At 36.7% G+C, this 11,751-nt stretch overlaps 1 protein-coding gene across 9 annotated transcripts in view; it reads right to left on the minus strand.

Annotated features, from left to right (window-relative positions):
• FOXP2 (forkhead box P2) overlaps positions 1-11,751 on the minus strand; it is a 538,178-nt gene that overhangs the window by 63,691 nt on the left and 462,736 nt on the right. For 7 of the 9 annotated variants that reach the window (XM_089917495.1, XM_089917493.1, XM_089917494.1 and 4 more), the window contains 3 exons: positions 6,802-6,939; positions 5,486-5,674; positions 3,776-3,941 (listed from right to left, as the gene is read on the minus strand). In XM_089917495.1, the coding sequence (XP_089773621.1) occupies positions 3,776-3,941; positions 5,486-5,674; positions 6,802-6,921 (475 nt within the window). In that variant the 5' untranslated portion in view covers positions 6,922-6,939. The remainder of the gene's footprint in view (positions 1-3,775; positions 3,942-5,485; positions 5,675-6,801; positions 6,940-11,751) is intronic. The other 2 variants (XM_089917490.1, XM_089917492.1) reach the window with 1 other exon arrangement.

The raw sequence follows: 11,751 nt of genomic DNA on the forward strand, positions 1-11,751 counted from the left end.
ACTTTAAAATGATAAAATACATTACATCATTTTGCAATATAGAGAAAAATGTCTGTGAATCTCCTTATCAAAATTATAATTTTGTTACATCTATCTGATTCTCATGTACATATTTTTATACAGTTGAAAGAAATTGTAACTTTAAAAGTAGTCTGAGCAAGCTGTGTTAAATCATGGGGTAAGTGTTGCAAATATGGCATATTTTTAAAGATGCAGTGAGAATATCATCACTGCGTGTTAAGCCTGCTTGGTTTTCACATGGCTATTATTTGTGGCTAATCAGCCAACCAAAAACCTGAGGCAAAGTGAACTGAAAATTGATAAAAAAAAATATTAATTGTCCAAAATAACCAGTAACTGAGGCAGAAGTGATTCAGCGCTTACATTATCTAACAATTATTTCTTCACTTTCTCCCACTCTGAGATTCCAGAAGAGTACTATGAACTTATGTTCCTTTACTGTAACTGGTTTATGACATATTCCGCCTGTGTTTGGCTGATGGGACTCTCCACAATGGCACTTTTCACACATTCATCTAAACAGCTGAAAACACAATGATGACTTCCATCTTTTTTGTTTGGACCTAGAGATTATCATACTAAGTGAAGTAAGCCAGACAGAGAAAGACAAGTATACGATATCACTTATATGTGGAATCTAAAAATAAAAAATGATACAAATGAACTTCCATACAAAACAAAAATAAACCCACAGACACAGAAAGCAAATTTATTGTTACCAAAGGGGAAAAGTGGTGGGTAGGGATAAGCTAGGAGTTTGGGATTAACATATACGCACTACTACACATAAAATAGATAGCCAGCAAAGACCTACTGTATAGCACAGCGAACTATACTCAATATTTTGTAATAACCTGTAAGGGAAAAGAATCTAAAAAAGAATATATATATACATATATATATATATATATATATATACCTGAATCACTTTGCTGTACACCTGAAACTAACACAACATTGTAAATCAACTACACTTCAATTAAAAATGTTTCTTAAAAAATACACTTTCTGCTCAAACCCAGATATGTTTTCAGATTTACTTCCTTTCCCTCAGTGTTCTCCATTCTGTGAGTTTTACTTCTCATATATCTTACAGAGAATACAAATAGAAGAAAGTAAGTGGTGATCATTTTGTTGGGTAGAGAAATAGCGAATCACTACGTTGTGCAGATCAGGAACTAACCCAGTGTTGCAGGTCAATCATTTCATGATGTATGTAAGTCAAATCATTATGCTGCACACCTTAAAGTTATACAGTGCTGTATGTAAACTATATCTCAATAAAACTGGAAGGAAAAAAACAAATAGAAGAAAAAAAAGGAAGATAATTCTATCAAAAGAAAGCTCAGAAATTAGAGAAAGTTTTCATTTGAACACTATTAGAATGGTTATATCATAATGAATATTCTTGTTCACAAGATATTTCTATGCTTGTTTTGGAAGAATGCAGTTTAACACATATATTTCAGATAATTACATCTTGTTTCTACGAACATCTATTTTAAACATTCTTGAAATGTTTGTTTGAATGGTTTTACTCAAATAAAATTATATTTCCCTATTGAGGAGAGAAAAAAACCCAGATCCCAACTATAGACTTTATTTAAATTTTACTAAGAAAATCAATGACATAAATTTATTGCTTCTGTTTTAGTACAGTTTCTATGAAAGAAATCTATATTTACGTTGAACTAATTTATAAACACTTTTAGTTTTTAAACCTTATTTCTTTCTTTGTCCTCAAGTTGTATTTATTTTTCAAAAAAAACAATTATTTGTGAATAGAACATTCACTGCTGTGGTGACACTACGGTTTATGACAATTCTCTTCGGAATGACACAGAAAAGTGGGTTTATTGCCTTGTTTTTCTTTCACTATTTTTTTTTTTTTTTTTTTTTTTTTGCGGTATGCGGGCCTCTCACTGTTGTGGCCTCTCCTGTTGCGGAGCACAGGCTCCCCACGCACAGGTTCAGTGGCCGTGGCTCATGGGCCCAGCCACTCGGCGGCATGTGGGATCTCCCCGGACCGGGGCACGAACCCGCGTCCCCTGCATCGGCAGGCGTACTCTCAACCACTGCGCCACCAGGGAAGCCCCTTCTTTCACTATTTAAACTTTATCTTTCTTGATTTCCTAGGAGTGATTCAGTCAGGTGAATTAGAGGATCTGAAGTCAAATGAAAGAGGAATTCTGGGAAAAATAAGCCATGGAGACAGTAATTTGATAAATAAAGAGAAAAACATTTACCACAATATTTATAATTTAATGTGCCCCAAATAATAATTATGTGTATTTAAAAGACTCTTTTATTAGCCTAATTATAATTTTTGTATATTTAATTGTTCTTGATTTTCTTCAGTGTATCCTATAGAGTCAGAAAAATGCACAGCAAGTACTAGTGCAATGTGAGCCCCTCTGGAACAAATATAAGTGACTTGAATGAAAGTTCACTTGGATTAAAGTTGTTCCAACAAAATCCAAATGGAAATTAGAATATGCTTTTAGGATGTTTATGGATACATGGCTTTTACCTGTATTGAGAATTTTAGCACACGAAGAATGATTCTGTTTACCATTCTATTTCATTTTTTTTTTTACTTAGAACTCTTTCCATTTCCCAAAAGTTGACTCAAATAATGAATATATACAATTGTATATTTGTATGGTATTGTATTATTGAATTATCAAAGTACATCCGAAGTTTTCTTATCAGAAAAACAAGAATACAATTGCCAGGTTTTTAAAGCTGTAATTCACAATACAGTACATGTATACGCAGTATCCTTTTAGAGAAAGGAGGATCAATATGGTCCCAGGATGCATGATGAGGTCCCCCAAAGCATAACTGGGACTATTCTCTGTAGAAATACATAAAGCCTTCCTTTTATATATAGCGTGAAGATTAGGAGCGTCTATCTTTTTCTTATCAGTTGTCCACCAAAACTCCTATCAGCTCACTTATGTTAAATGGAGTGTTGTTAGCCTTCCCACTAATCCTATTCCCTGCAGATCTTCAGTGTGTATTCAATAGCTTGAATTCAATAGCTTGAATTGTGTTGCCCTTATACATTTTCTTCCATAAGACTAATAAATACACATTTAATATCTAACAAAGCACTTGAAAGCGATTTACTGCACACTTAAAAAGCAATGTGGAGTAAAACTTCTGAGTCTCAAGAAAAAGGGGCATGCAACCATGTTAACAGTCATTTCTTTTTTTAATTTTTATTTTATATCGGAGTATAGTTGAATTACAATGTGTGTTAGTTTCAGGTGTACAGCAAAGTGATTCAGTTATACATATACATGTATCTATTCTTTTTCAGATTCTTTTCCCATACAGGTTATTACAGAATACTGAGTAGAGTTCCCTATGCTATATAGCAGGTCCTTTTTGGTTATCTATTCTATACATAGTAGAATGTACATGTTAATCCCAAACTCCAAACTTCTAGTAACTTTGGGTTTTGTTTGTTCTTCTTTGTCTAGTTGCTTCAGTTGTAAGGTTAGGTTGTTTGAGATGTTTCTTGCTTCCTGAGGTAGGACTGTATTGCTATAAACTTCCCTCTTAGAACTGCTTTTGCTGCGTCCCAAAGGTTTTGGATCGCCGTGTTTTCATTTTCATAACAATCATGCTTTAATAATAAACATAAAGGTTATAAAAACGCAAGTTCTCAAGGTGTAAGGTAGACAGGCCACACAGTGGCAGCAAGTGCAAGCTGAGAAATGGAACGTGCGCGGCGGTTTGTATGTACCTTGAGGCAGCGACTGGACTGGAAGGGCCGCCTGGCCAGGTGGGATGGAGATGAGTCCCTGACGCTGAAGGCTGAGCAGATGCTGCTGCTGCTGGAGTTGCTGCATCTGGAGGAGCTGCTGCTGGAAGACAAGCTGCTGGGCCGCCAACTGCTGCTGCTGCTGCTGCTGGTGTCAGAAAACCCAACCCAGTGAGCGAACGGACGGCAGAGACCAGGGTCTGTGCAAACAGCCCTCCTACAGCGAGACGTAAGCTTCTTTCATTGCCCCGGTACGTTTGTGAATGGTCATCCCATTGTCAAAGCTCAAGGGCAGAATGTGAGCAAGCTCTAGATTTTCAGTTGCTTTTCTTTCAAATATTAACACAGCAACAGAGAACCAAGGAACTTGCACTGAAAGGGGATGGAACAAGGTCTAGAGAAAGTGTGTCACGAAAGTTCAGACTTCTTAAAAATAGGCTCATTGCAGATGAAATTTACTTAGACTCAAAGAATGACACTTTACGGAAACAGTCAACCTCAACAACACTTTTGTTTTTTTTCCAACTGAATAAGTTTGATCTGCAGAAGTCTATGACCGTGGTCTCTAGTGATCTATTAGTAAACTGGGATGTAGCCTTCATAGGACAGGCCTGTTAGCTCTCTCTCTTCCTCTTCTCTCTTATTGGAATATATGAAAGGTAGAATTATGTTCAAGGCCAAAAAAAGTGCCCTTTACTGGAAGGAAAAGTGTAAGTTCCCATTTTGTGAGGCATTACAAGACAAAGCAGACTTCTTTTGGACTCGGGAGGGTATGAGAAGGCAGTCACACTTCAGAGAAAGACAAGCTGCTGTGAAAGACCTTTCCTTTTTAGTTTGGGGAAAAGAGAAACTTCTGATGCGCTCACTGGAAAACAGACTGCATAACGGAGCAAGTCATGTGGATTGCCCAAAGCCTCCGGAGAAATAAGGGAGCAATTTCTATTCTGTAGTTGATGGCTGTCTGAAATTCTATTCACAAATCCAAACAGAAACAAAGCCTCAGGGGGTCAAAACTGTTTCCTGTACGTTTGCATAATGGGCAGCTTGAAGACAACGGCTCTGTTACCTGCTGATCAATTTAACTACTTCAACTGTTTTGTTTGTATTATGTTTATATCTGATGCAGTTTGCTGACAAGCGCAAGCTAGGCCTGAGAAGCCAGCTTGTCAGTTTGATTTATGAGCATATCAAACTGGAACTTTCTACTCGCCACTCCAAACCTACAGTAGCAGTTCATTAATCAGGGGCCTGTGACTTTGAAATCTGGGCTCAACCACTTTCTCCCTGGCTTCCCCTCCCCCCCCCCCAACTCCCAACCACAGGCTCAATTTGCATGCCTGTTCTCTGAGCTGCACCACTGAGAAAGATAAGGTTCCCTCACCAACTTCGGTTCTCGGGTGGATACGAGATAATCAGTACTTTGTCCACCACACAGCTTGCTCTTTGTACACTGTGATTCATTAGTGAACAGGAGACGACAGCAGCATTGGATCGTAACTCTCAAGTCCCACGCTGCAGAAAAAGTAGAGCAGGAGAGCTCTCCTGTTACTGTTATGAAGCTCAGTACAAATGTAGCATAATGCATCTTGGACAGCAAGAGCCTGGTGATAGGAGGGTCTAACACTGCCCTGGCCTCCGAGGGCCCCTCCCAGCCTCGCCCTCCTCTGCGTGGGTGAGCCGGCCAGATCCTACCTCTTTCGCTTGCTTTCCGGGATGCTGTTGCTGCTGCTGTTGTTGCTGCTGCTGTTGCTGCTGCTGCTGTTGCTGCTGCTGCTGCTGTTGCTGCTGCTGCTGTTGCTGCTGCTGCTGCTGTTGCTGCTGCTGCAAAAGCTGAAGATGTAACTGCTCTTGCTGTTTCTTGTAAAACTCTTGTAGTTGTTGCTGAATAAACCATTTTGACTTTAATAAATAAAGGCAAAAGTTGCATGTATTATAAACCTCCTAAACTCCTCTAGACTGGTACAGGGTAGAGTCTCCATTAAGATTCGTCTCACAAGAACAACAACAGATATGCATTGGATTCCGGGAGACAGATCTACACATACATGGTTTTTTGCCAAGGCAGCTCTGAAACTTTCCAATCCAGACTCCAAAGTATCCTAAACGAAAGGGTATAGAAGATCTGTATTCTAAATGGCTAGAGCCAAATGAATACCCTCGATGGTTATATCTGCAGCGTTAATAGAACATAAAAATAGGGTCTACTCTACCATTTATAAGAACCAGCTATAGAGTTACATAAAATTAGAGTGACCAGTTCTTACTGGGAAAAAAATTGTAATCCATCGGATGGACAGGAGAACGTCAGACTTAGAAATATAAGTAACTGGCCTGTGGTCATCATCACAGAACATAGCAAGTCGTTAAATCTATAAGAATTTAGGTAAAGCACATTATTTTCTGTATGAGAAGTAAGTCTATAACATAAAGCCCACTTTATATAAACTCAAAGCTCTAATGATGTACATATTAGGAACATTAGTTTTGCTATTGAAAAAAGATTAACTTCATGAATTGGTGGCTCAGCTGTTCAACTTTGTTCTAGTTAGTAGCTACTTCTATTCCTAAAATCTGAATTTATTGTGGAAAGGAAAGTTTGGGACATTACTTTCCCTACTGTAACAAAATAGCCAGTTCCAATTTCATACTTATGTGAACTAAAAGGAGGGTTGAAGGGTTAGAAGTTTCAAAAGCAACAATTATCTGTAAGTCTCTTTGCACTTTTGTTGGTAAGGCTCTAAATCCAAAGCACCTAAGTATTTGAATATTTAAATATTGCTTTATCTCATGTTGAAATGGTACCTATTTCTTACTCTTACTCTAGACGTTAATGAATTTAAAAAGACTAAGGGATCTAAATTTTACTACTCGGTTCTGCAATTAACATGCTACCTTTATGTTCTAGCATGCTGACAGGTTGTCCTTTCCAGTGGAGAAGGAATTGTCATATATGCCCATGGCACTGTCAACACGGGTGCTAGCACTCCAAAGCAGGTAATCCACATTACCTGCTGCAGCATGACTGCCTGCTGCTGCTGGAGAAGGGCTTGGAGTTGCTGAGGAGACAGGACTTGCTGCTGAAGGATCTGCTGCATTTGCTGAGGGGTGATCACCTGGGGAGTCATCATGGCCACCGACACAGGCACCTTGACAGAGACAGAAGGAGAAAGAGTGGACGTTACCAAACGTCTGTTAACCTACTTCATAGCTATATGGCATCCCTACCAAAATCTTTAGTAGTGATGACCAATCATTTTTATAGAATAACTGTTATATTTTTTAACTATTTAATAATGATATTTTAGGTACCACAGTATTTAGACACTGGCTTTCCAGAGGCATCAGATGTCATCAGATTCCACCTTTACGTTCCACACCTCTTACGTATTATGCTAAGATGTGCTGCTTTGACTAGCATAATTAGAAATAAACAATTACATGTCAGTTTTCTCAATACTTCATAATTGATAATCTCATCAATGTCACAGTGCTACAAACGAAAGCCTTTTGAAATGATTTACAGGTATGATTAAGATAGATATGATAAAGATTAAACGACTGGAAAAATACACATTTAAATATCTGTCATCAAAGTTAGTAAAAAGAATGTATGTGCAGTGTACTTATTCATAAAATATAACCTGTCTTCAAATTTTAATATATATATATATAAAATATACACAGCACTAGAAAAATACACACAGTAATACATATTACTACATGAGTACTCGTAGTAACTCATATAGGATATTTATTTATTTACTTACATATCCCCAGAAAATAGCTACATAGATAGGTCCTCTCCAAGAAGGGATCATAAGCCTCGTATTCTAGCTTCTCCTTTAAACGTTTTCTTATTTCAAGCTAACTAAACGTATACTGGGAAGTCCAGAAATCTAAAGATTACTCAAAGGTTATTCATTACACTGAAAAATAAAGTATTTTGCTCAAAATGTCCTTTCTACCATTTTCTTCTCCTTCAAAGTTGTAAAAATTAAAGAGTCGAAAAGAAAAGGAAATAAGGGGGGAGAGAAAGAAGCAGAAGAGAAAGATGAAGCAAGGAAAATACAAAGTAAGGAAAAGCCAGGGGGAAAGTCTGAGAGAAAGAGAGAAAGGCTGTGGAGAGACAGGAAAAGGTTGGCAAGAGAGGCGAACAGGAAGTCCTCCTGCACGGAAGCCTGACGTATCTATCTGCTCGGTTGGGCGGCAGTCACACTCTTTGAAGGCACTGCTTGTACTAACCAGCAAGTAATCAGACAACTTGTCAACTTGCCAAGTTTGCAACCTTTGAAAGCAATCATTTTCTTTCCTAGAGAAAACAATTCACATTTACTGTAAATAAAAGCAAGTATTTATATAAACACCACTTTTGAACAAATTCTTGGGACAACATGTGTCTTTGAAAACAGAAAAAGATTAACAGACATGGTTCACAATTCATCCTCAGAGTCATTTTTAACACAGTTCAAACTTTTCGAGTCTGGCACTTTATATCATAAACAAAGGAGAAATTAATAATGAAAACAAAGTTAGGGGCTTCCCTGGTGGCGCAGTGGTTAAGAATCTGCCTGCCAATGCAGGGGACACGGGTTCGAGCCCTAGTCCGGGAAGATCCCACATGCCACAGAGCAACTAAGCCTGTGCGCCACAACTACTGAGCCTGTGTTCTAGAGCCTGTGAGCCACAACTACTGAGCCTGCATGCCACAACTACTGAAGCCCACACACCTAGAGCCTGGGCTCTGCAGCAAGAGAAGCCACCACGATGAGAAGCCCACACACCCCAATGAAGAGCAGCCCCCGCTCGCCGCAGCTAGAGAAAGCCTGCGTGCAGCAACGAAGACCCAATGCAGCCAAAAGAAATAAATAAATAAAGTTAGAAGAAAAAAATAAAGGAAGTTCAGGATGGATTAATTCCTCTCCCTCAAAAAAACCACTTCATATTTCATACTAAAGAAAGAGTATTTTCTATCCCTTGCTCTCTGGAAATATGGATTAATTAGATGTAATTTTGTAACATGAGGGGAAAATATCACAGAATAACAGAAAGTAATTCAAAAGTGCTTTTCAAAAATATTTCTGGATTTTTTTAGAACATACTTTCATACCTATAGATTACTGTACTTGGAAGTATCATAATAAAAGGCATTCTGAAATGTATGCTGTAAAATTAATTGATCCAGTGGGTTGCCCATGTGTTTAGTTGTTTAAATATTTAATAGTCAGTTTACTTAATTGTTCTTTGATAAACAAAAAGAATGGTTAGAATAAGCAGTTTGGAAAAAAAATTATCTATCTACAAAAATGCCTTTCCTTCCAGGAATAATTTACCTCATACTGTCTCCAAATAACAAGGAATGAAACTGAAATGAAGGAACAGAGAAAGACAAACAGGTTAAACTTTAAAAAGGCTGCCAATCCAGATAAATAGATAGGTAAGTGGGTAGCTAGGTTATATATATGTAGATAGCTATACACATGCATATAGGTAGATATCTTCTATAAAGTCTATCATGTGATGAGAAACTTGTCACACCTCTCTCATCTAACAGCCCCTTACCACTTTTTAGCATATGGAGTATTTTCACTTAATTAACTCTATCTACAAGTAAAGGTACTTTATGCGTAACTGATAACAAAGGTACTTTATAAGAAAAGTAATATGAATGGAGGCATGCAATTATTTTTGTAAATTGCAAGTTTACAATCAGAATTCTTCTTATACAAATTATATTACCCTATAGCTTGCTGGTAGCATGACTGATTTGATGTACAAGCAAGTTTAAGCAAGTTTTCTACCTTTGCATTCTTTAGAGTTCATTAGCCCTTTCACCATGGTTAAATTAATTATGTTTTATTCTTGAAATGGTTTGTGAGTGTCTTCCTTACATTTAAAAGTTTATGACATAAAAATAACCATTATGTCATTGTCATCCTAAAATCATATGTATCACACTTATGTGATATTCTGCAAATTTTAAGCAGATTCTGGCCTACCTTCTAGGAAACTGCCATCTAACACAAACAATATATAGACATAAGGATATGTAGAAAAAGAAATCAACTAATTGAACACTCTACTTCCATAAGATATGTACAAAACACAAACTGAAATTAATTATATATATAGGAAAGCACAAGTACACTTCTGAGGGATTTCTAACATTACAAATAAGCCAATACTATCACCTACAAATCTACGTACATGAGCTCATCCAAAATGAAACACTTGAGGCTACTAAAAATTTAAAATATTTTATTAAATAGAAAATTAGTTTTTCCTACAACAAATGTCAATTACATGTTCTATGTAGACTGCTCCACTGGCCTTGTTTAGAACATGCAGAATTTCTCCATTTTTAAGTGAATCATTTTAAGTGACAGGTTTCCTTCATTCCTCCTTTATCACTTTTGTTACTGTCCCATTACCTTTCTTTGCCACTGCAAGCTACTTTAGGAATTCATTGACAAAGACGAATAGAGATTAACTGAGTACATAAATTATTTTTGAAGATTATACTACTTTATCAAAATGTAAACAGGCAAAACCAGCATCAGATTTGAAAGTCTATGGATAACTTTCTAAAATATATATACCTTCACAAGTTAGGTGTTAAGCTTGAGGAAATATTTTCCTCTAAATATATACTTTTAATCATGCAAATATTCTAATGAGGGACCACGATTTAGATGTGTGATAGAGGAGGGGAGGGAGAACTTATCTTAGATGTTTTCTGGTGAGAGGGCAATTAAACATCTTGTTGGGTCTAAGAAAACATAATACATTATGCAGCTACCAAATGAAATCAAAAGGAATGGCTGGTTTAAAATGGGTGTCCCAGTGAAAACTGCAGTCTGTCAATTAAACTCTTCAAGAGTGAAGAAAAGAAACGCAGTAAACTTTAGTTGGGAGATTTTTCCTTTTTTATCTCTTGATATTTACTATCCTGACAGAACTAAAATTCCCCACAGTGATGCACCAAATAAGGCTTTCATTTACCCTTATTTATCTTCTCATTAGCTGAATTAAGCACCAACTTGATATGTAGCTCTGTGCACCAAGAAATATTGGGTAAACAGACATAAAGACAGGTTTATATATTCTGAGATGAGAGAGGAAAAATTATGAAACTTGAAATGACTCAAAATGGCAAAAGTCGAAAGCATTTAGATATTATCCTAAAATAAGTCACTGATGACTTCAGATTTTTTTAAGAAATAAATTATGCATTTACATTAAACTTCTAAGTGTACCTCGTTGAAAGGGTCAAAAAGTTATTAAGAGACAATGCAAAGATCACGCCTCCCTTCAAATGAATCTCAAGAGTTAGTGTAAGACTTATGAAAATGGATCAAACTTTTAATTTGCCATAATAAGCAAATCGTCTTTCTAAAATCTAGTTCAGCTGGAGCATTTCTGAATGTGTTGGGTTTGCATATTAAGCATGTCACTTAATTAAACATCCCGGTTATGTGCGGGTGATCGGAAAGGTGCTTAGCATAGTGTTAGTCCAATTCTTACTTCACTAAGTGTGAATTGGAAAAAACAGCCACAACCTGTGGATGAGATTTACAGTGGAGGACACTATTTCCTTGTTAACATGGTCTGCCAAATACTGGTTCATAGATCCCTTTATTTTTCACTTAAAATTTGAAGATAAAAAGAAGTCCTGATCTCCAGGCCCTGGTGCTTAAAAAAAAAAAAAAAAAGCTCTATTAGGATTAACTACTTGTATAAAAATGCAAAATTGGTTTTCATATTATAGTATCTGCTCCTATTTTAACAGACTATTGATAGGAAATATGTGACTGTACATTCTTTGATAAATTTTTTTCTGTTCACTTCTTCCATCTCTATACTATCTATAACTATAGTTTATTTTAACATAAGAAACTATGGTATTGCATTGCCAGCCTTGGTCCAAATTCAAGCCCTGGTTACATGTATAATGTGTATCA

The sequence above is a fragment of the Delphinapterus leucas genome, chromosome 9, assembly GCF_059928025.1.
Source record: "Delphinapterus leucas isolate spDelLeu-1000000601 "Yukka" chromosome 9, BTC_Dleu_Yukka2, whole genome shotgun sequence".
Taxonomy (NCBI): domain Eukaryota; kingdom Metazoa; phylum Chordata; class Mammalia; order Artiodactyla; family Monodontidae; genus Delphinapterus; species Delphinapterus leucas.